Below are 26031 nucleotides of genomic sequence, written 5' to 3'. Positions count from 1 at the left end.
CAGAGAGGCACAAGGGCGGGCGGGCGGGGTGGGCAACAGAGAGGCACAAGGGCGGGCGGGGCGGACAACAGAGAGGCACACACCGGGCTACAGAGAGGCACAAGGGCGGGTGGGGCGGGTAACAGAGAGGCACAAGGGTGGGCGGGTGGGGCGGGTAACAGAGAGGCACAAGGGTGGGCGGGTGGGGCGGGTAACAGAGAGGCACAAGGGTGGGCGGGTGGGGCGGGCAACAGAGAGGCACAAGGGCGGGCGGGGCGGGCAACAGAGAGGCACAAGGGCGGGCGGGCGGGGCGGGCAACAGAGAGGCACAAGGGCAGGCGGGGCGGACAACAGAGGCACAAGGGCGGGCGGGGCGGGCAACAGAGAGGCACAAGGGCGGGGCAACAGAGAGGCACAAGGGCGGGGCAACAGAGAGGCACAAGGGCGGGGCAACAGAGAGGCACAAGGGCGGGGCAACAGAAAGGCACATGGGCGGGGCGGGGCAACAGAGAGGCACAAGGGCGGGGCGGGGCAACAGAGAGGCACCGGGGCGGGGCAACAGAGAGGCACAAGGGCGGGGCAACAGAGAGGCACAAGGGCGGGGCGGGGCAACAGAGAGGCACAAGGGTGGGCGGGGCAACAGAGAGGCACAAGGGTGGGCGGGGCAACAGAGAGGCACAAGGGTGGGCGGGGCAACAGAGAGGCACAAGGGCGGGCCGGGCAACAGAGAGGCACAAGGGCGGGCCGGGCAACAGAGAGGCACAAGGGTGGGCGGGCGGGTCGGGCAACAGAGAGGCACAAGGGTGGGCGGGCGGGGCGGGCAACAGAGAGGCACAAGGGTGGGCGGGCGGGGCGGGCAACAGAGAGGCACAAGGGTGGGCGGGCGGGGCGGGCAACAGAGAGGCACAAGGGTGGGCGGGCGGGGCGGGCAACAGAGAGGCACAAGGGCGGGCCGGGCAACAGAAAGGCACAAGGGCGGGTGGGCCGGGCAACAGAAAGGCACAAGGGCGGGCGGGTGGGCCGGGCAACAGAAAGGCACAAGGGCGGGCGGGTGGGCCGGGCAACAGAAAGGCACAAGGGCGGGCGGGTGGGCCGGGCAACAGAGAGGCACAAGGGTGGGCGGGTGGGCCGGGCAACAGAGAGGCACAAGGGTGGGCGGGTGGGCCGGGCAACAGAGAGGCACAAGGGCGGGCGGGTGGGCCGGGCAACAGAGAGGCACAAGGGCGGGCGGGTGGGCCGGGCAACAGAGAGGCACAAGGGCGGGCGGGTGGGCCGGGCAACAGAGAGGCACAAGGGGGGGCGGGTGGGCCGGGCAACAGAGAGGCACAAGGGCGGGCGGGTGGGCCGGGCAACAGAGAGGCACAAGGGCGGGCGGGTGGGCCGGGCAACAGAGAGGCACAAGGGCGGGCGGGCGGGGCGGGCAACAGAGAGGCACAAGGGCGGGCGGGCGGGGCGGGCAACAGAGAGGCACAAGGGCGGGCGGGCGGGGCGGGCAACAGAGAGGCACAAGGGTGGGCGGGGGGCGGGCAACAGAGAGGCACAAGGGTGGGCGGGCGGGGCGGGCAACAGAGAGGCACAAGGGTGGGCGGGGCAACAGAGAGGCACAAGGGTGGGTGGGGCAACAGAGAGGCACAAGGGCGGGCGGGGCAACAGAGAGGCACAAGGGCGGGCCGGGCAACAGAGAGGCACAAGGGCGGGCCGGGCAACAGAGAGGCACAAGGGCGGGCCGGGCAACAGAGAGGCACAAGGGCGGGCCGGGCAACAGAGAGGCACAAGGGCGGGCCGGGCAACAGAGAGGCACAAGGGCGGGCGGGTGGGCCGGGCAACAGAGAGGCACAAGGGCGGGCGGGTGGGCCGGGCAACAGAGAGGCACAAGGGCGGGCGGGTGGGCCGGGCAACAGAGAGGCACAAGGGCGGGCGGGTGGGCCGGGCAACAGAGAGGCACAAGGGCGGGCGGGTGGGCCGGGCAACAGAGAGGCACAAGGGCGGGCGGGTGGGCCGGGAAACAGAGAGGCACAAGGGCGGGCGGGTGGGCCGGGCAACAGAGAGGCACAAGGGCGGGCGGGTGGGCCGGGCAACAGAGAGGCACAAGGGCGGGCGGGTGGGCCGGGCAACAGAGAGGCACAAGGGCGGGCGGGTGGGCCGGGCAACAGAGAGGCACAAGGGCGGGCGGGTGGGCCGGGCAACAGAGAGGCACAAGGGCGGGCCGGGCAACAGAGAGGCACAAGGGCGGGCCGGGCAACAGAGAGGCACAAGGGCGGGCCGGGCAACAGAGAGGCACAAGGGCGGGCCGGGCAACAGAGAGGCACAAGGGCGGGCCGGGCAACAGAGAGGCACAAGGGCGGGCCGGGCAACAGAGAGGCACAAGGGCGGGGTGGGCAACAGAGAGGCACAAGGGCGGGTGGGTGGGCCGGGCAACAGAGAGGCACAAGGGCGGGTGGGTGGGCCGGGCAACAGAGAGGCACAAGGGCGGGTGGGTGGGCCGGGCAACAGAGAGGCACAAGGGCGGGTGGGTGGGCCGGGCAACAGAGAGGCACAAGGGCGGGTGGGTGGGCCGGGCAACAGAGAGGCACAAGGGCGGGTGGGTGGGCCGGGCAACAGAGAGGCACAAGGGCGGGTGGGTGGGCCGGGCAACAGAGAGGCACAAGGGCGGGTGGGTGGGCCGGGCAACAGAGAGGCACAAGGGCGGGCGGGTGGGCCGGGCAACAGAGAGGCACAAGGGCGGGCAACAGAGAGGCAGAAGGGCGGGCAACAGAGAGGCAGAAGGGTGGGCGGGCCGGGCAACAGAGAGGCACAAGGGCGGGCCGGGCAACAGAGAGGCACAAGGGCGGGCGGGTGGGCCGGGCAACAGAGAGGCACAAGGGCGGGCGGGTGGGCCGGGCAACAGAGAGGCACAAGGGCGGGCGGGTGGGCCGGGCAACAGAGAGGCACAAGGGCGGGCGGGTGGGCCGGGCAACAGAGAGGCACAAGGGCGGGCCGGGCAACAGAGAGGCACAAGGGCGGGCCGGGCAACAGAGAGGCACAAGGGCGGGCCGGGCAACAGAGAGGCACAAGGGCGGGCCGGGCAACAGAGAGGCACAAGGGCGGGCCGGGCAACAGAGAGGCACAAGGGCGGGGTGGGCAACAGAGAGGCACAAGGGCGGGTGGGTGGGCCGGGCAACAGAGAGGCACAAGGGCGGGTGGGTGGGCCGGGCAACAGAGAGGCACAAGGGCGGGTGGGTGGGCCGGGCAACAGAGAGGCACAAGGGCGGGTGGGTGGGCCGGGCAACAGAGAGGCACAAGGGCGGGTGGGTGGGCCGGGCAACAGAGAGGCACAAGGGCGGGTGGGTGGGCCGGGCAACAGAGAGGCACAAGGGCGGGTGGGTGGGCCGGGCAACAGAGAGGCACAAGGGCGGGTGGGTGGGCCGGGCAACAGAGAGGCACAAGGGCGGGCGGGTGGGCCGGGCAACAGAGAGGCACAAGGGCGGGCGGGTGGGCCGGGCAACAGAGAGGCACAAGGGCGGGCAACAGAGAGGCAGAAGGGCGGGCAACAGAGAGGCAGAAGGGTGGGCGGGCCGGGCAACAGAGAGGCACAAGGGCGGGCCGGGCAACAGAGAGGCACAAGGGCGGGCGGGTGGGCCGGGCAACAGAGAGGCACAAGGGCGGGCGGGTGGGCCGGGCAACAGAGAGGCACAAGGGCGGGCGGGTGTTCCGGGCAACAGAGAGGCACAAGGGCGGGTGGGCGGGGTGGGTAACAGAGAGGCACAAGGGCGGGCGGGCGGGGTGGGCAACAGAGAGGCACAAGGGCGGGCGGGGCGGACAACAGAGAGGCACACACCGGGCTACAGAGAGGCACAAGGGCGGGCGGGGCGGGTAACAGAGAGGCACAAGGGTGGGTGGGTGGGGCGGGTAACAGAGAGGCACAAGGGTGGGTGGGTGGGGCGGGTAACAGAGAGGCACAAGGGTGGGCGGGTGGGGCGGGCAACAGAGAGGCACAAGGGCGGGCGGGCGGGGCGGGCAACAGAGAGGCACAAGGGCGGGCGGGGCGGGCAACAGAGAGGCACAAGGGCAGGCGGGGCGGACAACAGAGGCACAAGGGCAGGTGGGCGGGCAACAGAGAGGCACAAGGGCGGGCGGGGCGGGCAACAGAGAGGCACAAGGGCGGGGCAACAGAGAGGCACAAGGGCGGGGCAACAGAGAGGCACAAGGGCGGGGCAACAGAGAGGCACAAGGGCGGGGCAACAGAAAGGCACATGGGCGGGGCGGGGCAACAGAGAGGCACAAGGGCGGGGCGGGGCAACAGAGCGGCACCGGGGCGGGGCAACAGAGAGGCACAAGGGCGGGGCAACAGAGAGGCACAAGGGCGGGGCGGGGCAACAGAGAGGCACAAGGGTGGGCGGGGCAACAGAGAGGCACAAGGGCGGGCGGGGCAACAGAGAGGCACAAGGGCAGGCCGGGCAACAGAGAGGCACAAGGGCGGGCCGGGCAACAGAGAGGCACAAGGGCGGGCCGGGCAACAGAGAGGCACAAGGGTGGGCGGGCGGGGCGGGCAACAGAGAGGCACAAGGGTGGGCGGGCGGGGCGGGCAACAGAGAGGCACAAGGGTGGGCGGGGCGGGCAACAGAGAGGCACAAGGGTGGGCGGGCGGGGCGGGCAACAGAGAGGCACAAGGGCGGGGCGGGCAACAGAGAGGCACAAGGGCGGGCCGGGCAACAGAAAGGCACAAGGGCGGGTGGGCTGGGCAACAGAAAGGCACAAGGGCGGGCGGGCGGGTGGGCCGGGCAACAGAAAGGCACAAGGGCGGGCGGGTGGGCCGGGCAACAGAAAGGCACAAGGGCGGGCGGGTGGGCCGGGCAACAGAAAGGCACAAGGGCGGGTGGGCCGGGCAACAGAAAGGCACAAGGGTGGGCGGGTGGGCCGGGCAACAGAAAGGCACAAGGGTGGGCGGGCGGGGCGGGCAACAGAGAGGCACAAGGGTGGGCGGGGCAACAGAGAGGCACAAGGGTGGGCGGGGCAACAGAGAGGCACAAGGGCGGGCCGGGCAACAGAGAGGCACAAGGGCGGGCCGGGCAACAGAGAGGCACAAGGGCGGGCCGGGCAACAGAGAGGCACAAGGGCGGGCCGGGCAACAGAGAGGCACAAGGGCGGGCCGGGCAACAGAGAGGCACAAGGGCGGGCCGGGCAACAGAGAGGCACAAGGGCGGGCCGGGCAACAGAGAGGCACAAAGGCGGGCGGGTGGGCCGGGCAACAGAGAGGCACAAGGGCGGGCGGGTGGGCCGGGCAACAGAGAGGCACAAGGGCGGGCGGGTGGGCCGGGCAACAGAGAGGCACAAGGGCGGGCGGGTGGGCCGGGCAACAGAGAGGCACAAGGGCGGGCGGGTGGGCCGGGCAACAGAGAGGCACAAGGGCGGGCGGGTGTTCCGGGCAACAGAGAGGCACAAGGGCGGGTGGGCGGGGTGGGTAACAGAGAGGCACAAGGGCGGGCGGGCGGGGTGGGCAACAGAGAGGCACAAGGGCGGGCGGGGCGGACAACAGAGAGGCACACACCGGGCTACAGAGAGGCACAAGGGCGGGCGGGGCGGGTAACAGAGAGGCACAAGGGTGGGTGGGTGGGGCGGGTAACAGAGAGGCACAAGGGTGGGTGGGTGGGGCGGGTAACAGAGAGGCACAAGGGTGGGCGGGTGGGGCAGGTAACAGAGAGGCACAAGGGTGGGCGGGTGGGGCGGGCAACAGAGAGGCACAAGGGCGGGCGGGCGGGGCGGGCAACAGAGAGGCACAAGGGCGGGCGGGGCGGGCAACAGAGAGGCACAAGGGCAGGCGGGGCGGACAACAGAGGCACAAGGGCAGGTGGGCGGGCAACAGAGAGGCACAAGGGCGGGCGGGGCGGGCAACAGAGAGGCACAAGGGCGGGGCAACAGAGAGGCACAAGGGCGGGGCAACAGAGAGGCACAAGGGCGGGGCAACAGAAAGGCACATGGGCGGGGCGGGGCAACAGAGAGGCACAAGGGCGGGGCGGGGCAACAGAGCGGCACCGGGGCGGGGCAACAGAGAGGCACAAGGGCGGGGCAACAGAGAGGCACAAGGGCGGGGCGGGGCAACAGAGAGGCACAAGGGTGGGCGGGGCAACAGAGAGGCACAAGGGTGGGCGGGGCAACAGAGAGGCACAAGGGCGGGCGGGGCAACAGAGAGGCACAAGGGCGGGCCGGGCAACAGAGAGGCACAAGGGCGGGCCGGGCAACAGAGAGGCACAAGGGTGGGCCGGGCAACAGAGAGGCACAAGGGTGGGCGGGCGGGGCGGGCAACAGAGAGGCACAAGGGTGGGCGGGGCGGGCAACAGAGAGGCACAAGGGCGGGGCGGGCAACAGAGAGGCACAAGGGCGGGCCGGGCAACAGAATGGCACAAGGGCGGGTGGGCTGGGCAACAGAAAGGCACAAGGGCGGGCGGGCGGGTGGGCCGGGCAACAGAAAGGCACAAGGGCGGGCGGGTGGGCCGGGCAACAGAAAGGCACAAGGGCGGGTGGGCCGGGCAACAGAAAGGCACAAGGGTGGGCGGGTGGGCCGGGCAACAGAAAGGCACAAGGGTGGGCGGGTGGGCCGGGCAACAGAAAGGCACAAGGGTGGGCGGGTGGGCCGGGCAACAGAAAGGCACAAGGGTGGGCGGGCGGGGCGGGCAACAGAGAGGCACAAGGGTGGGCGGGGCAACAGAGAGGCACAAGGGTGGGCGGGGCAACAGAGAGGCACAAGGGCGGGCCGGGCAACAGAGAGGCACAAGGGCGGGCTGGGCAACAGAGAGGCACAAGGGCGGGCCGGGCAACAGAGAGGCACAAGGGCGGGCCGGGCAACAGAGAGGCACAAGGGCGGGCCGGGCAACAGAGAGGCACAAAGGCGGGCGGGTGGGCCGGGCAACAGAGAGGCACAAGGGCGGGCGGGTGGGCCGGGCAACAGAGAGGCACAAGGGCGGGCGGGTGGTCCGGGCAACAGAGAGGCACAAGGGCGGGCGGGTGGGCCGGGCAACAGAGAGGCACAAGGGCGGGCGGGTGGGCCGGGCAACAGAGAGGCACAAGGGCGGGCGGGTGGGCCGGGCAACAGAGAGGCACAAGGGCGGGCGGGTGTTCCGGGCAACAGAGAGGCACAAGGGGTGGCGGGTGGGCCGGGCAACAGAGAGGCACAAGGGCGGGCGGGTGGGCCGGGCAACAGAGAGGCACAAGGGCGGGCGGGTGGGCTGGGCAACAGAGAGGCACAAGGGCGGGCGGGTGGGCCGGGCAACAGAGAGGCACAAGGGTGGGCCGGGCAACAGAGAGGCACAAGGGCGGGCGGGTGGGCCGGGCAACAGAGAGGCACAAGGGCGGGCGGGTGGGCCGGGCAACAGAGAGGCACAAGGGCGGGCGGGTGGGCCGGGCAACAGAGAGGCACAAGGGCGGACCGGGCAACAGAGAGGCACAAGGGCGGGCCGGGCAACAGAGAGGCACAAGGGCGGGCCGGGCAACAGAGAGGCACAAGGGCGGGCCGGGCAACAGAGAGGCACAAGGGCGGGCCGGGCAACAGAGAGGCACAAGGGCGGGCCGGGCAACAGAGAGGCACAAGGGCGGGCCGGGCAACAGAGAGGCACAAGGGCGGGCCGGGCAACAGAGAGGCACAAGGGCGGGCCGGGCAACAGAGAGGCACAAGGGCGGGTGGGTGGGCCGGGCAACAGAGAGGCACAAGGGCGGGTGGGTGGGCCGGGCAACAGAGAGGCACAAGGGCGGGCGGGTGGGCCGGGCAACAGAGAGGCACAAGGGCGGGCGGGTGGGCCGGGCAACAGAGAGGCACAAGGGCGGGCGGGTGGGCCGGGCAACAGAGAGGCACAAGGGCGGGCAACAGAGAGGCAGAAGGGTGGGCGGGCCGGGCAACAGAGAGGCACAAGGGCGGGCGGGTGGGCCGGGCAACAGAGAGGCACAAGGGCGGGCGGGTGGGCCGGGCAACAGAGAGGCACAAGGGCGGGCGGGTGGGCCGGGCAACAGAGAGGCACAAGGGCGGGCGGGTGGGCCGGGCAACAGAGAGGCACAAGGGCGGGCCGGGCAACAGAGAGGCACAAGGGCGGCCCGGGCAACAGAGAGGCACAAGGGCGGCCCGGGCAACAGAGAGGCACAAGGGCGGGCCGGGCAACAGAGAGGCACAAGGGCGGGCCGGGCAACAGAGAGGCACAAGGGCGGGCCGGGCAACAGAGAGGCACAAGGGCGGGCCGGGCAACAGAGAGGCACAAGGGCGGGCGGGTGGGCCGGGCAACAGAGAGGCACAAGGGCGGGCGGGTGGGCCGGGCAACAGAGAGGCACAAGGGCGGGCGGGTGGGCCGGGCAACAGAGAGGCACAAGGGCGGGCGGGTGGGCCGGGCAACAGAGAGGCACAAGGGCGGGCGGGGCGGGCAACAGAGAGGCACAAGGGCGGGCCGGGCAACAGAGAGGCACAAGGGCGGGCCGGGCAACAGAGAGGCACAAGGGCGGCCCGGGCAACAGAGAGGCACAAGGGCGGGGCGGGCAACAGAGAGGCACAAGGGCGGGGCGGACGGGTGGGCCGGGCAACAGAGAGGCACAAGGGCGGGCGGGTGGGCCGGGCAACAGAGAGGCACAAGGGCGGGCGGGTGGGCCGGGCAACAGAGAGGCACAAGGGCGGGCCGGGCAACAGAGAGGCACAAGGGCGGGGCGGGCAACAGAGAGGCACAAGGGCGGGCCGGGCAACAGAGAGGCACAAGGGCGGCCCGGGCAACAGAGAGGCACAAGGGCGGGCCGGGCAACAGAAAGGCACAAGGGCGGGCGGGTGGGCCGGGCAACAGAAAGGCACAAGGGCGGGCGGGTGGGCCGGGCAACAGAAAGGCACAAGGGCGGGCGGGTGGGCCGGGCAACAGAGAGGCACAAGGGCGGGCGGGTGGGCCGGGCAACAGAGAGGCACAAGGGCGGGCGGGTGGGCCGGGCAACAGAGAGGCACAAGGGCGGGCGGGTGGGCCGGGCAACAGAGAGGCACAAGGGCGGGCAACAGAGAGGCAGAAGGGCGGGCAACAGAGAGGCAGAAGGGCAGGCAACAGAGAGGCAGAAGGGCGGGCAACAGAGAGGCAGAAGGGTGGGCGGGTGGGTGGGCCGGGCAACAGAGAGGCAGAAGGGTGGGCGGGTGGGTGGGCCGGGCAACAGAGAGGCAGAAGGGTGGGCGGGTGGGTGGGCCGGGCAACAGAGAGGCAGAAGGGCGGGCGGGTGGGCCGGGCAACAGAGAGGCAGAAGGGCGGGCGGGTGGGCCGGGCAACAGAGAGGCAGAAGGGCGGGCGGGTGGGCCGGGCAACAGAGAGGCAGAAGGGCGGGCGGGCGGGTGGGCCGGGCAACAGAGAGGCACAAGGGCGGGCGGGTGTTCCGGGCAACAGAGAGGCACAAGGGGTGGCGGGTGGGCCGGGCAACAGAGAGGCAGAAGGGCGGGCGGGTGGGCCGGGCAACAGAGAGGCAGAAGGGCGGGCGGGCGGGTGGGCCGGGCAACAGAGAGGCAGAAGGGTGGGCGGGCGGGCGGGTGGGCCGGGCAACAGAGAGGCAGGCACATGGAGGAAGTTGAAGTACTGAAGGGAGTAAGCTGAAAAAAACACACTCCAACAGAATGCTTAAACACAAAAAAACATACTGCTTAAAAAAGGAGAAGAACAGAAGTTGTGTGTCCAGGCTCAAGCGGAGGGAAACTCAGGAAGAGGAAGGATGCCAACAGCAGCTGACAAATAAGAAGCAATCTAATAACTGTGACAATGAAGCCAACCAATGGTAAGCAATGTGCTCCCTCTAAGCCCACAGTAGAAAACAAAAGGTCTTCAACAGACAGCGCATGTGCTATCTAGAAGAAAAATTAAAAGAGGACATCATGAGGAGCATAATTAATAACCTATGTATGATGTGTAAGTAGATATATCACCACCATCGTAGCCAATGTCTGCTGAGAGATTTCTTAAACTGCAAACAACCTCAGAGAAACAGACCTCAAGGCCTTGGCCAATGGTCAAAATCTAGTATGTCTAAACCAAACGCCAGCTCTTTCTAGACGCTAGATTTTTTACACACACCAGATCAGAAAGATGTCCTCTCTCACTTACCTTGTAGTGCATTCGCAGACCTATAATCTGTGCCAGAAAGGAACGAGTGAACCGTGCTCGTACCAACTGTTTATAGGCTCCACCTAAACACGACTCGTACAGGCATTTTCCAACAAGCCGTCCTGCAAACTCATACACCTTAAGACGCAAGGTGGTGGGGCGGTTCGGATTTGGGTGCACCTGCAAAGAGAAAAACACAGATAAACAGCTGCTGAAGCATAACCAGCCGTCAAGCAACAGACAACATAATTGAATGGGTGGAAGGGTTGATAATCATGGCAACTCTTGGCTGACTATTGCAGGCTGGTGAGATCAACATAATGCACAACCATATTATGACATGTATCAATATGAACAGAAGCATGAAGTACAATGTTGGAAGTTGTGGCCAAAAGAGCAGGGTTTTGGTCATGCAAAATAAACAAGACAACATTGCGTTCAATGCAAGTTTGTCAGGACATATACTGGCTGAGCGCCCAACAATGAACACTGACAAAAGAAAAAGAAGGGGAAAGAGTGGTGTATGTGGGTGCACTTGTGTTAGCCCCCTTCTCTTCATGGTTATTCGCCTGCCCCATGAAGAAATGTAGTGGAGTCCATGGAGCACGTTTGGCTTAGGAGCAAGCACTGTTTCTGTAGCTTCTAGTATCCTTCAGATTAATGTGATTGTCTTCCACTTAGCTGGCGTTATACTGGGTCAAAAGAACAGCAAGCATTGGCAAAGCCTAAAGTTTTCGCCTATGCAAAATCTACTGACTTTGTCATTGTCCGTGTCATAGCGCTTTTGTGTTGTTTTTTACTTTAAGTTATGTTGCATAGAAGCTCAGATGCTCGGCAATATGTAAAACAAATTGACAAAGTCAATAGAATTCTCACAGGCAAAACCTATTGGCTTTGCCATGCACATTAAAGTAACTAATCCTGCAAATGATGAGAGAAATCGAATAGCTGTCTATAAGGAAATTGAAGCATTACAAATAAAAACACGAACACAGGCTTTCTGATTCAAAGGTGCAGGACCACACAGGTAGTTAAGAAAATTAAATAATTATTGCGCTTAGCATGATAGATATGTTTTTTAACCGCTGAATAAACCTCCCCAGAGCAAAAATAGGTAGCAAGAGAGAGCTCAACAAGTTTTCGCTTCGGGTTTACAAACAAATGCATCTCTAAAGTAAATAAAAAACATGCGAATAAAGCACAAGCTCAAAGCAGCAAGCTTTTTACCTGTGCTTCTGATCTCTCTTTTTAAATAACCCTTTTCCACATAAAAAGTGCGCTACTCAATTCAACTGGCATTTCAGACGAAAATATAATGTGTTGAAAATATAAATCCAATTCACCAGTATTAATGCCAATCGCAAATGAGCGATATACAAAAAGGAGTAAAGGGGGATATTGATCAAAGTCTGGCACTGTGATCAAATATCAAAGTAAAAATATGAACTCAATTTGATGCCTGAGGGTGCCCTCACTGCATATGAACGCTAAGTGTAGACCTTGTACTTACAAACTGCTCTTTACACATGTAAGTGGCCCCTCTCTTTGTTCTGCCCTCCTTACTTCTTGTACCGTGGCCAAGCCAAGGGCTGCCACTGATACGCAGAGTGGCTGGGCCCTTCAGCTCACCACCTCAAACTTTAACCCGGTGGCCAAGAAAAAAACCTTCCTCAGCACGCCGACACCGCAAGACCTGCTGCTATTTTGCCAAAGATGTCCCACATGACGAGAAGTGAAAGAAATCAACCTTTATTCTTAGAGGACAGCGGGGCTAGTCTGGGAAGCCCCCGGCTACACAGAGGACACCCTCATTGCTAGCTGCACGATGCAGAAATCCTTAACATGCTAAAAAATCTAAAGTCACATTTTCTAATAACTTGCACGAAAGGCTAGCCAGAACACAATACCTGTTGCAAACTGTGCAAATAATAGGATGGTGGATTATACCGAGCGCCAGTTACAGTTGCCCACACAGCAAACCCCTAGTGTTAGAGTTGCTGTGCATATGCATCAGTACGTCACAGGTTACACTTCTGTGACTGTGCAGGACTAAAACAAAATTATAGAAAAAAGCATTGGTAAAGGCAAAAGAAGCATGCCAGGATAAAGAGAAGAGGGCCTACCGATGCTCTCGCATGGAGTGTGAGACAGCAAACAATAAAAATAAAGTACCTTCAGGGCATATAGGCAGCAGAAGGACACTGGCCACTAGCTAGTGGCAAATGCCTGTAAGCTGTACTAGGTCCAAGCTCCACGCTAGGTAAGGGTGGCAAAGCAACAGCAGAAAAAAGTGCAGATGCCATGCTAGCCAATGAGACGCACTTAAATTAGAGACACGTTGGACTAAGCCAAGGGAAAGGTCAGGTAAGTAAGGGGCATGTTCTAAGCCCCTTCTTTTATTTTATTTACAAAAGACTTTGTAAGCACAGCACAAGCAAAACCTAAAAAGTATTAGAGGCTAATTCAATATAATATGATAATCATAATCAAAGGAGAAATTTCACATCTCTTTTTTTAACTCTTTTTTTCTTTCTGATGACAGAAAATGGACTGGTTATGATCACACAAAGCTTATATTATGAAATCCATGAAAGAGTCTTTACTGTCTTCCCTAGAGAAGGTCTAAAGGAAGACTTACAGCATAATCTCCACAATGACTTTTAGCACTGGTCTTCAGTTGTACCATTTAGAAAAAAAGCTGTTTATTTTCCTTTTGCTTGTTGCCTGGCTAGATTGTGGAACAAATGCCCTTTACATGGCTTTTTTTGAAGCAGGGTCGCCCTATCATGCATGTCTCCCGTACAGCTCTTTGCTTTTCTTCCAGTAAATTTGGCAATCATGCAAACCCTATAAAGGGGTTCTCATAGTTTCAAATGTTTGGTCAACAACAAAGGTGTGGCCAAACGGGAACAGCTATTCTGAGAGAACCTGACTACTGAAGTCTCTACCCAGACTAGCGAGGTCCCCTGGTGAATGCCTGGCAGGCTAATTTACAGATTTAGAGAAAATATTTTCTATCAGGGTACATGCCACGTCACCTGCTTTCCCATGCACTCTCCACTATAAAAGGTCCATTCAGCACCCGTAACAGGGTAATTTACCTCTATTATGGTGGAGAAATACATACAAAAGGTGCCTACTGTATATTTTGAATGAATCCACATCAACAACACCTGCATGTACCTCTATGATTGGATGAGCTTTTAATCTTTTAAATGAGTCAAGCTCTTGGTTGATTCAAGAAGCCCAGAGAGAGAAACATGCACTGGACTTCTCAGCCAGTACTTTTTCATCATATTTGTCCCAATACTGAGGAGGCCTTAACACCTGTTCAGGAGAGAAAACTGCAGGACCTTGGTTAGACATCTATGATGGAATGGCTGTCTCCAATCAGGGCCTCAAATTGGGAATTTGAAGACTAGAAAGACCAACAAGCTTGTTGAGCAGCTTCGTCTGCAAGGAGGAGTGACCTGATTCCAAGTAAAATCACCACGAGGCTCAAAAGACTGGAAGAAACTGCGAGAGGAGTGCTCAACAGAGAGATGCAGGGAGCCACTAGGTAGCCCATCCTGGGCAGAAGGTAGTGTGTAAAGAAATATGTTTTTTTGACCACTGACTTTGTGTTGCACCACTTTGCATCTGGATTAGTTGTTCAGTGTTCACCAGTTGCAGATTACATTTTGTATTGAGTTTAGCTGCCTATTGACTTTATCGTAGTGTTAGACATTGCTGTTGAGCTGTGTTTTTCCACATGGTAAACTCTGCTTGTTTTTCATATTCTTTCTCACCAAAGAGCTAGGACACATGATCACCGAACAGTTAGTCAGGCAGCATGATAAGAATGTACCATACCAGACTTATGTTTTTTCTGTGCCGGGAACGGTCTGGCCTTGGGAGTAATGCCTTGAGATGTTGGCCAGTCTCAACACGAGATGTTGGCCAGTCTCAACACGTTCCTTTCAACTCTGACCTACAGTAGCCAGCATGTTTGAATATTTCTCCTTCATGGGAGGGGTTTTCTCCAGAAAGCTCTTTTGGTTCTTTTAAGATATAAAAAGGTGGCCTGACACATTTGTCCGTGAGGGTGGATAGCTCTTTCTCACAGTTGAAAGGGGCCATCTTCTTGCTGGCATGAGAAAGATAAAGAGCTTGGCAGGTCCTACAGTGATGAATTTTTATTTACTTTAATCTTTGTTTTACAATTATGCTATAAACTAATCACATATATTTGCTGTGCACATTGCAGTTGAGAATCATTTTGGGTATATTTTCCTTTCATTGCTGTGACTATTTTTAAAAGTGTGCCTCCAACATACTAATCTCTTTTTATGAACCTCGTGGTGAAATAATAAATGTCTTCGTTGTACTGAGAAGTGCATTCCAGAGATTTTTGTCAGCTCGGTCATTAGCGAAAGCAAAACATTTTGGCGTATATCGGTCAGTCTAAAAGAGAGGTTGGAGAGGTTGAGAGTGCACGATTTAAAAGTGTAAATATGTTTTTGTTCAGAGAATTAAGGGAAGCACCGCAAACCATTTTTGAAAAGGCATGTGAAATTAAACTGCCTTATGATGTTATAGCAAGTTTGTTTTCTTGTTTATCAGTGTAGGAAGTTGACAATGTGAATATACTATCTCAAAGTGAAAGATAGCGTGCACAGAGTCCAAGGAGTCCCCTTAGAGGTTGATAGCGGCAAAATTAGATAATACTAATGCTCTATTTTGTGGAAGTGTGGTCGAGCAGTAGGCTTATCAGGGGTAGTGTTAAGCATTTGTTGTACACACAAAGGCAATAAATGAGCAACACACACTCAAAGACTTAACTCCAGGCCAATAGGTTTTATATAGAAAAATATATGTTCTTAATTTATTTTTAGAATCACAAAATTCAAATTTGAGGTTAGTACATAAAATGCAAGGTACTTCACATAGGTAAGTATAGAATTTTGATTTAAAACAGTAGTACACACAGATTTGGTTAAAATGGCATTAAGCTATTTTAAAAGTGGACACAGTTAAAAAATCATCAGTTCCTTGGGGGGGTGGGGGTGGGGGGGGAGGTAAGTATTGGTTAATTTTTCAGGTAAGTAAAGCACTTACACAGTCAGTCTCCTGGGCATAGGCAGCCCACAGTTGGGGGTTCAAGGCAACCCCAAAACCACTGCACCAGGAACACAAGGCCGGTCAGGTGCAGAGGTCAAAGGAGGGTCCAAAACACAGAGGTGCCTATGGAGAACATGGGTGCTCCGGTTCCAGTCTGCTAACAGGTAAGTACATGTGTCCTCGAGAAGCAGACCAGGGGGGTTTTGTAGAGCACTGGTGGGTACACACACAAGCACACAAAACACACCCTCAGCGGCACTGAGGCGGCGGGGTGCAGTGCGCAAAGTAGGTGTTGGGTTTGCTGTAGAAATCAATGGAGGGACACAGGGGTCACTCTGGCAATGCAGGCAGGGCACGGGGGCTTCTCGGGCCAGCCACCGACTGTGCTAGGATGAGGACTGACTGCTGGTCACTCCTGCACTGGTAGGTGGATTCTCTCTTTCCTGGGGGCTGCGGGTGCAGTGCTTGGTCCAGGTATCGGGTTCCTTTGTTACTAGGCAGTCGCGGTCAGGGGGAGCCTCTGGATCCTCTCTGTAGGTGTTGCTGTGGGGGTGCAGGGAGGTCGACTCAGTGTGTCCACGTCATTGGAGTCACCTAGGAGTCCTCTCCGCAGTGTTTGTTTCTCCAAACTCGAGCCAGGGGCGTCTGGTGCAGAGTGTGAAGACTCACACTTCTGGCGGGAAGTGAGAGTCTCTTTAAAGTTGTTCCTTTGTTGCAATTTTGTTGCTGTTTCTGGAGAGTGCCAATGTCATCGGGAGGTTCTTGGCCCTCTAGGTGCCGGTCAGTCCTCTGAGTCCTCAGAGGTCGCTGGTCCCGCTGGATGCGTCGCTGTGCAGTTTCTTTGAGTTGAGTCGAGAGACAGGCCAGTAGGGCTGGGGCCAAGTCAGTTGTTGTCTCCGTCGTCTCTGTGTGGCTTTCGGGTCACCAGTCCTTCTTCTTCTTGTAGTTTGCAGGAATCTGATTTCCTGGGTTCAGGGTTACCCCTAAATACTGAATTTAGGCGGGTGTTTAGGTCTGGGGGCAGTAGCCTATGGCCTGGAGGGTGGCTACTCCCTCTTTGTGCCTCCCCCCTGAAGGGAGGGGGCACATCCCTATTTCTAATGGGGGAATCCTCCAAAACCAAGATGGAGGATTTCTTAAGGCAGGGGTCACCTCAGCTCAGGATAACTTAGGGGCTGTCCTGACTGGTCGGTGACTCCTCCTTGTTTTTTCATTATCTTCTCCGGACTTGCTGCCAAAAGTGGGTCTGTGTCCGGAGGGGTGGGAATCTCCACTAGCTAGGATGCCCTGTTGCACTGTAACAAAATGCATGGGCCTTTGAGGCTCACTGCCAGGTGTTACAGTTCCTGCAGGGGGAGGAGAGAAGCACCTCCATCCAGTGCAGGCTTTGTTCCTGGCCACAGAGTGACAAAGGCACTCACCCCATGTGGCCAAAAAACTCACCTGGTTGTGGCAGGCTGGCAGGAACTGGTCAGCCTAACACTAGGAATTGGACTGGTATACAGGGGGCATCTCTAAGATGTCCTATGTGCATTTTTCAATAAATTCCACACTGGCATCAGTGTGCAATTATTGTGCTGAGAAGTTTGATATCAAACTTTCCAGATTTCAGTGTAGCCATTATGGAACTGTGGAGTTCGTAACTGACAGACTCCCAGACCACATACTCTTTATGGCTACCCTGCACTTACTTAAGGTTAGCGGTCTAGCTATTTGACGGCTACGTGAGCTCGGACGCTCTCGAGCCGGTGATTCTTATTGTGCCCTGATGCGGCCGCGCAGACGTATGTGACCGTAAGTGCTGCGGGCATTTTATTGGGAATTTCTTTGTCTGGGTGGCATTTCTTGTTTTTTAATTCTTTATTTTATTGTCTAATCTCTTTTTAAGGCAGAAGCCGCTTTTCCTCACATTAAGATAAGGGGCTTGTTAGAGCCCTTCGTGCCATTTTTAGTACCACCCTGTGTAATTAAGGTTAGCAGTCTAGGTGTTTGACGGCTACGTGAGCTTGGACGCTCTTGAGCCGGTGATTCTTATTCTGCCCTGATGCTGCAGCGCAGCACACGTGCGCAGCAGCCGCACCCCTGGAGCTACGAAGGCGAGCCTAAGGCAAGCCCGTCTGCGCCCGTCCGCGACCGACAGGGACCAGGGCCTGGTGACTATGCCCCTCGCCAGGTAACTCCAGGGTGCTTCTACTACTCCTCCCAAACACTCAATTTTTTTGCGTTAAGTCTGTTATGCAAGTGTTTGCAAAGATTGCCCCAGATAACCTGAAAGAGTGTTGCTGCAAAGACTGTGATTGGTCACCCCGGACTTCCCGCGATGTTTGGACACCTAGTAAACCTTTAGCTATGGGATATTAGAGGCCAAACAATAATGTTGATTTAGTCAAGGACCCTTTATTTACGCTTGTAGGAAGTTGGCTCTGTATATACTCTTTCAAAGTAAGAAATAGTGTGCACAGAGTACAAGGGCTGCCCTTAGAGGTAAGATCGTGGCAAAAAGAGATAATTCTAATGATCTACTTTGTGGTAGTGTGGTCGAGCAGTAGGCTTATCAGAGTGTAGTGTTAAGCATTTGTTGTACACACACAGGCAATAAATGAGGAACACACACTCAAAGACTTACTCCAGGCCAATAGGTTTTTATATAGAAAAATATATTTTCTTAGTTTATTTTAAGAACCACAGGTTCAAGATTTACAAGTAATACTTCAAATGAAAGGTATTTCACTCAGGTATTTCAATACCTGAGTGAATAATCACAATAGCATGTACAGTTTTGACAAAAATGGCAATAAGCTATTTTAAAAGTGGACACAGTGCAAAAATCAAAAGTTCCTGGGGGAGGTAAGTAATTGTTAAGTTCACAGGTAAGTAAAACACTTACAGGGTTCAAAGTTGGGTCCAAGGTAGCCCACCGTTGGGGGTTCAAGGCAACCCCCAAGTTACCATACCAGCAGCTCTGGGCCGGTCAGGTGCAGAGGTCAAAGAGGTGACCAAAACACATAGGCTTCAATGGAGAACAGGGGTACCCCAGTTCCAGTCTGCCAGCAGGTAAGTACCCGCGTCCTCGGACGGCAGACCAGGGGGGACACAAGGAGGCACATAAAGTACACCCTCAGCGGCACAGGGGCGACTGGGTGCAGACAGGCGTCGGGTTTTGGATTGAAAGCATTGGGGAGACCCGGGGGTCTCTTCAACGATGCAGGCAGGCACAGGGTGGGCTCCTCGGGGTAGCCACCACCTGGGCTAGGCAGAGGGTCGCATGGGGGTAGCTCCTGCACTGGAGTTTGGATCCTGGGGGCTGCGGGTGCAGTGTTGGTTCCAGGCGTCGGGTCCCTTGTTACAGGCAGTCGCGGTCAGGGGGAGCCTCTGGATTTCCTCTGCAGGCGTCGCTGTGGGGCCTCAGGGGGGGTCAACTCTGGCTACTCACGGGCTCGCAGTCGCCGGGGAGTCTTCCCTGTAGTGCTGGTTTTCCGCAGGTCGAGCCGGGGGCGTCGGGTGCAGAGTAGAAAGTCTCATGCTTCCGGCGGGAAACGTGAAGTCCTTGAAGTTGTTTCTTTGTTGCAAGAAAGTTGCAGATGGTTGAACAGAGCCGCTGTTCATGGGAGTTTCTTGGTCCTTGGGTGCAGGGAGTCCTCTGACGCTTCAGAGGTCACTGGTCCCTGTTGGGTGCGTCGCTGTTGCAGTTTTCTTCGAAGTTGGGAGACCGGCCGGTAGGGCTGGGGCCAAAGCAGTTGTTGTCTCCGTCTTCACTGCAGGGCTTCAGGTCAGCAGTCCTTCTTCTTCTTTAGGTTGCAGGAATCTGATTTCCTGGGATCTGGGGAGCCCCTAAATACCGAATTTAGGGGTGTGTTTAGGTCCTTGAGGGTGGCTATACCCTCATTGTGCCTCCTCCCTGAGGGGAGGGGGCACATCCCTATTCCTATTGGGGGAATCCTCCAAATCAAGATGGAGGATTTCTGAAGGCAGGGGTCACCTCAGCTCAGCACACCTTAGGGGCTGTCCTGACTGGTGGGTGACTCCTCCTTTTTTTTCTCATTATCTCCCCTGGACTTGCTGCCAAAAGTGGGGGCTGTGTCCAGGGGGCGGGCATCTCCACTAGCTGGAGCGCCCTGGGGCATTGTAACACAAAGCTTGAGCCTTTGAGGCTCACTGCTAGGTGTTACAGTTCCTGCAAGGGGGGAGGTGTTAAGCATCTCCACCCAATGCAGGCTTTGGTTCTGGCCTCAGAGAGCACAAAGGCTCTCACCCCAGGGGGTCAGAAACTCGTCTCTCAGCAGCAGGCTGGCACAGACCAGTCAGTCCTGCACTGAAAGATTGGGTAAAATACAGGGGGCATCTTAGAGATGCCCTCTGTTTGCATTTTTAATAAATCCAACACTGGCATCAGTGTGGGTTTATTATTATGAGAAGTTTGATAACAAACTTCCCAGTATTCAGTGTAGCCATTATGGAGCTGTGGAGTTCGTTTTTGACAAACTCCCAGACCATATACTTAATATGGCCACACTGTACTTACAATGTCTAAGATTAGACTTAGACACTGTAGGGGCATATTGCTCATGCAGCTATGCCCTCACCTGTGGTATAGTGCACCCTGCCTTAGGGCTGTAAGGCCTGCTAGAGGGGTGACTTACCTATGCCACGGGCAGTATTTTGTGTGCATGGCACCCTGAGGGGGATGCCATGTCGACTTTGCCTTTTTCTCCCCACCAACACACACAATCTGCAATGGCAGTGTGCATGTGTTAGGTGAGGGGTCCATAAGGGGGGTACAACACATGCTGCAGCCCTTAGAGACCTTACCTGGTCACAGGGCCCTTGGTACCACTGGTACCATTTACAAGGGACTTATCTGTGTGCCAGGGGTGTGCCAATTGTGGAAACAATGGTACATTTTAGGTGGAAGAACACTGGTGCTGGGGCCTGATTAGCAGGGTCCCAGCACACTTCTCAGTCAAGTCAGCATCAGTATCAGGCAAAAGTGGGGGGTAACTGCAACAGGGAGACATTTCCTTACAACGCTTTAATTAATGCATGCTCCTTAATTAAACACCAAACGGAACTTAAAGACTTAATCGACCATCATAATATAGACTGTTTCTTGGCACTGAAACCTGGGCAAAAACTGACTCTAATCCAGATGCCACCGGGATACATACATTAGAGATTGGGTAGAACCACTGGCAGACTTAGAGGATTAGCAATTATTTGTAGATCATATCTTTCTTGTCAATATAATGGAGCTACTCCCATATCAGAGATATGTGAAGGAATGTATTTTAAAATACGTAAATAAAATCTATATTATTGGAAGGACTACTGGTCTATCGGCCTTCTGGCCCCCACTCCAACTTCCTACAGTGCTGGCCAAATTTAATTACACCTCTAACTTTATCTACTAAAGGCATCATCTTAGGAGACTTCAATCGTCACTTTCATACTAGCCAGAGCTCACATGTTGAGGAATTTTCAAGTCTAATGGCAGCCTTAGACTGGGAACTGAAAGTTACATCAGCTACTCACATAGCAGGCCATCTGTTAGATGGGATATTTACCCGTCCGGATAATCAGATGACGCTGACAAATACTCCTCTTGTTTGGACAGACCACCAGCTCCTAATTTTTAGGTTTAGGAGAGCTCACTCATCCCAGAGATATAGCACCAATGGAAAAACTATTAAACATTGGAATCTCATTGCCAAGCAACAACTAGGTCCGGCGCTAGTGGCACGATGGGCAGCCGCTAAGAATCTCTCTTTGTCAGCTATGGATAGTTTTAATTATGGAATAAATACTGCAATTAACCAACTTGCTCCACTTAAGACCTCTATTTCTTTAGGAAGGAAAAAAACGAGTTGCCTCTGGTTCACTAAGGACCTTAAGCAACTTCAAAGGAAATATCGCCAGCATGAACGGCGTTGGAGGTTAGACTCTAACTCTGTGGAGAAAGATCTTGAAACTTTATAAAGAGGCAAGTTCCAAAGCTAAATCTGAGTATTAGCCAAAAGATTAAGGAGGCACTAAACACCCCAGAGAGCTTTTAAAAGTCGTACGCTCCCTGATGATGCCCCCTTCCCCCGCAGAGTTGGAAAATTCACAAGAATTTTGCAATAAGGTGGCAACTTTTTAAAAAAAATAAAGTTTTAGAAATTCATTCGAGTTTTAATCTTTCTGTACGGATAGATTGTTCACTTGACACCGCAAACAGTACCTCAGACACAGACTGTCCGCTACTGTAAGGAAATGCCTCCTTGGCATGGTTACCCCCTGACGTTTTGCCTTTGCTGATGCTATGTTTTGAATTGAAAGTGTGCTGAGGCCTGCTAACCAGGCCCCAGCACCAGTGTTCTTTCCCTAACCTGTACTTTTGTATCCACAATTGGCACCCCCTGGCATCCAGATAAGTCCCTTGTAAGTGGTACCCCTGGTACCAAGGGCCCTGATGCCAAGGAAGGTCTCTAAGGGCTGTAGCATGTCTTATGCCACCCTGGAGACCCCTCACTCAGCACAGACACACTGCTTGCCAGCTTGTGTGTGCTGGTGAGAACAAAACGAGTAAGTCGACATGGCACTCCCCTCAGGGTGCCATGCCAGCCTCTCACTGCCTATGCAGGTATAGATAAGTCACCCCTCTAGTAGGCCTTACAGCCCTAAGGCAGGGTGCACTATACCATAGGTGAGGGCACCAGTGCATGAGCACTGTGCCCCTACAGTGTCTAAGCAATACCTTAGACATTGTAAGTGCAGGGTAGCCATAAGAGTATATGGTCTGGGAGTCTGTTTTACACGAACTCCACAGCACCATAATGGCTACACTTAAAACTGGGAAGTTTGGTATCAAACTTCTCAGCACAATAAATGCACACTGATGCCAGTGTACATTTTATTGTAAACTACACCCCAGAGGGCACCTTAGAGGTGCCCCCTGAAACCTTAACCGACTATCTGTGTAGGCTGACTGGTTCCAGCAGCCTGCCACAACCGAGACATGTTGCTGGCCCCATGGGGAGAGTGCCTTTGTCACTCTGAGGCCAGTAACAAAGCCTGCACTGGGTGGAGATGCTAACACCTCCCCCAGGCAGGAGCTGTCACACCTGGCGGTGAGCCTCAAAGGCTCACCCCTTTGTGCCAGCACCGCAGGACACTCCAGCTAGTGGAGTTGCCCGCCCCCTCCGGCCACGGCCCCCACTTTTGGCGGCAAGGCCGGAGAAAATAATGAGAACAACAAGGAGGAGTCACTGGCCAGTCAGGACAGCCCCTAAGGTGTCCTGAGCTGAAGTGACTCTAACTTTTAGAAATCCTCCATCTTGCAGATGGAGGATTCCCCAATAGGATTAGGGATGTGACCCCCTCCCCTTGGGAGGAGGCACAAAGAGGGTGTACCCACCCTCAGGGCTAGTAGCCATTGGCTACTAACCCCTCAGACCTAAACACGCCCTTAAATTTAGTATTTAAGGCCTCCCCTGAACCTAAGAATTTAGATTCCTGAAACTACAAGAAGAAGAGGACTGCTGAGCTGAAAAACCCCTGCATAGGAAGAACAGAAGACACCAACTGCTTTGGCTCCAGACTTACCGGCCTGTCTCCTGCCTTCCAAAGAAACCTGCTCCAGCGACGCTTTCCAAGGGACCAGCGACCTCTGAATCCTCTGAGGACTGCCCTGCTTCAAGAAAGACAAGAAACTCCTGAGGACAGCGGCACCGCTCCACAAGACGCTCCACAAGAACTGCAACTTTGTTCAAAGGAGCAGATTTAAAGACCCCTGCAACTCCCCGCAAGAAGCGTGAGACTTGCAACACTGCACCTGGCGACCCCGACTCGACTGGTGGAGAACCAACACCTCAGGGAGGACCCTCCGGCGACTCCGAGACTGTGAGTAACCAAAGTTGACCCCCCTGAGCCCCCACAGCGACGCCTGCAGAGGGAATCCCCAGGCTCCCCCTGACCGCGACTGCCTGACTCTAAAATCGCGACGGCTGGAAAAGACCCTGCACCCGCAGCCCCCAGCACCTGAAGGATCGGAACTTCAGTGCAGGAGTGACCCCCAGGAGGCCCTCTCCCTTGCCCAGGTGGTGGCTACCCCGAGGAGCCCCCCCCTTGCCTGCCTGCATCGCTGAAGAGACCCCTTGGTCTCCCATTGATTTACATTGGAAACCCGACGCGTGTTTGCACACTGTACCCGGCCGCCCCAGTGCCGCTGAGGGTGTACTTTTTGTGTGAGCTTGTGTCCCCCCCGGTGCCCTACAAACCCCCCCTGGTCTGCCCTCCGAAGACGCAGGTACTTACCTGCTGGCAGACTGGAACCGGGGCACCCCCTTCTCTCCATTGAAGCCTATGCATTTTGGGCACCACTTGGAACTCTGCACCTGACCGGCCCTGAGCTGCTGGTGTGGTAACTTTGGGGTTGCTCTGAACCCCCAACGGTGGGCTACCTTGGACCCCAATTTGAACCCCGTAGGTGGTTTACTTACCTGCAAGAACTAACATTACTTTACCTCCCCTAGGAACTGTGAAAATTGCACTAAGTGTCTGTAGGAAGTTGGCTCTGTATGTGCTATTTCAAAGTAAGGAATAGCATGCACAGAGTCCAAGGGTTCCCCTTAGAGGTAAAATAGTGGTAAAAAGAGATAATACTAATGCTCTATTTTGTGGTAGTGTGGTCGAGCAGTAGGCTTATCCAAGGAGTAGTGTTAAGCATTTGTTGTACATACACATAGACAATAAATGAGGTACACACACTCAGAGACAAATCCAGCCAATAGGTTTTGTTATAGAAAAATATATTTTCTTAGTTTATTTTAAGAACCACAGGTTCAAATTTAACATGTAATATCTTGTTTGAAAGGTATTGCAGGTAAGTACATTAGGAACTTTGAATCATTTCAATTGCATGTATACTTTTCAAGTTATTCATAAATAGCTATTTCAAAAGTGGACACAGTGCAATTTTCACAGTTCCTGGGGGAGGTAAGTTTTTGTTAGTTTTACCAGGTAAGTACGACACTTACAGGGTTCAGTTCTTGGTCCAAGGTAGCCCACCGTTGGGGGTTCAGAGCAACCCCAAAGTTACCACACCAGCAGCTCAGGGCCGGTCAGGTGCAGAGTTCAAAGTGGTGCCCAAAACGCATAGGCTTCAATGGAGAGAAGGGGGTGCCCCGGTTCCAGTCTGCCAGCAGGTAAGTACCCGCGTCTTCGGAGGGCAGACCAGGGGGGTTTTGTAGGGCACCGGGGGGGACACAAGCCCACACAGAAATTTCACCCTCAGCGGCGCGGGGGCGGCCGGGTGCAGTGTTAGAACAAGCGTCGTGTTCGCAATGGAAGTCAATGAGAGATCAAGGGATCTCTTCAGCGCTGCAGGCAGGCAAGGGGGGGCTTCCTCGGGGAAACCTCCACTTGGGCAAGGGAGAGGGACTCCTGGGGGTCACTTCTGCAGTGAAAGTCCGGTCCTTCAGGTCCTGGGGGCTGCGGGTGCAGGGTCTTTTCCAGGCGTCGGGACTTAGGTTTCAGAGAGTCGCAGTCAGGGGAAGCCTCGGGATTCCCTCTGCAGGCGGCGCTGTGGGGGCTCAGGGGGGACAGGTTTTGGTACTCACAGTCGTAGAGTAGTCCGGGGGTCCTCCCTGAGGTGTTGGTTCTCCACCAGCCGAGTCGGGGTCGCCGGGTGCAGTGTTGCAAGTCTCACGCTTCTTGCGGGGAGATTGCAGGGTTCTTTAAAGCTGCTCCTTTGGATAAAGTTGCAGTCTTTTTGGAGCAGGTCCGCTGTCCTCGGGAGTTTCTTGTCGTCGTCGAAGCAGGACAGTCCTCAGAGGATTCAGAGGTCGCTGGTCCCTTTGGAAGGCGTCGCTGGAGCAGAGTTCTTTGGAAGGCAGGAGACAGGCCGGTGAGTTTCTGGAGCCAAGGCAGTTGTTGTCTTCTGGTCTTCCTCTGCAGGGGTTTTCAGCTAGGCAGTCCTTCTTGTTGTTGTTGCAGGAATCAAATTTTCTAGGGTTCAGGGTAGCCCTTAAATACTAAATTTAAGGGCGTGTTTAGGTCTGGGGGGTTAGTAGCCAATGGCTACTAGCCCTGAGGGTGGGTACACCCTCTTTGTGCCTCCTCCCAGGGGGAGGGGGTCACATCCCTAATCCTATTGGGGGAATCCTCCATCTGCAAGATGGAGGATTTCTAAAAGTTAGAGTCACCTCAGCTCAGGACACCTTAGGGGCTGTCCTGACTGGCCAGTGACTCCTCCTTGTTGCTTTCTTTGTTCCCTCCAGCCTTGCCGCCAAAAGTGGGGGCCGTGGCCGGAGGGGGCGGGCAACTCCACTAAGCTGGAGTGCCCTGCTGGGCTGTGACAAAGGGGTGAGCCTTTGAGGCTCACCGCCAGGTGTTACAGCTCCTGCCTGGGGGAGGTGTTAGCATCTCCACCCAGTGCAGGCTTTGTTACTGGCCTCAGAGTGACAAAGGCACTCTCCCCATGGGGCCAGCAACATGTCTCTAGTGTGGCAGGCTGCTGGAACCAGTCAGCCTACACAGATAGTCGGTTAAGTTTCAGGGGGCACCTCTAAGGTGCCCTCTGGGGTGTATTTTGCAATAAAATGTACACTGGCATCAGTGTGCATTTATTGTGCTGAGAAGTTTGATTAAGTAGCCATTTTGGTGCTGTGGAGTTCGTGTTTGACAACCTCCCAGACCATATACTCTTACGGCTACCCTGCACTTACAATGTCTAAGGTTTTGTTTAGACACTGTAGGGGTACCATGCTCATGCACTGGTACCCTCACCTATGGTATAGTGCACCCTGCCTTAGGGCTGTAAGGCCTGCTAGAGGGGTGACTGACCTATACTTGCATAGGCAGTGAGAGGCTGGCATGGCACCCTGAGGGGAGTGCCATGTCG

The 26031-nt window shown here is 56.6% G+C and overlaps 1 protein-coding gene across 3 annotated transcripts in view; it reads right to left on the bottom strand.

Annotated features, from left to right (window-relative positions):
• The window catches only part of AREL1 (apoptosis resistant E3 ubiquitin protein ligase 1), a 708282-nt gene that overhangs the window by 334064 nt on the left and 348187 nt on the right, over positions 1–26031 (bottom strand). For all 3 annotated transcript variants that reach the window (XM_069208486.1, XM_069208484.1, XM_069208485.1), the window contains exon 14: positions 10053–10232. In XM_069208486.1, the coding sequence (XP_069064587.1) occupies positions 10053–10232 (180 nt within the window). The remainder of the gene's footprint in view (positions 1–10052; positions 10233–26031) is intronic.

The sequence above is a fragment of the Pleurodeles waltl genome, chromosome 9, assembly GCF_031143425.1.
Source record: "Pleurodeles waltl isolate 20211129_DDA chromosome 9, aPleWal1.hap1.20221129, whole genome shotgun sequence".
Lineage (NCBI taxonomy): Eukaryota > Metazoa > Chordata > Amphibia > Caudata > Salamandridae > Pleurodeles > Pleurodeles waltl.
The sequence above is the reverse complement of the archived record's forward strand: the minus strand, read 5'-3'. Positions and strand labels throughout refer to the sequence as shown.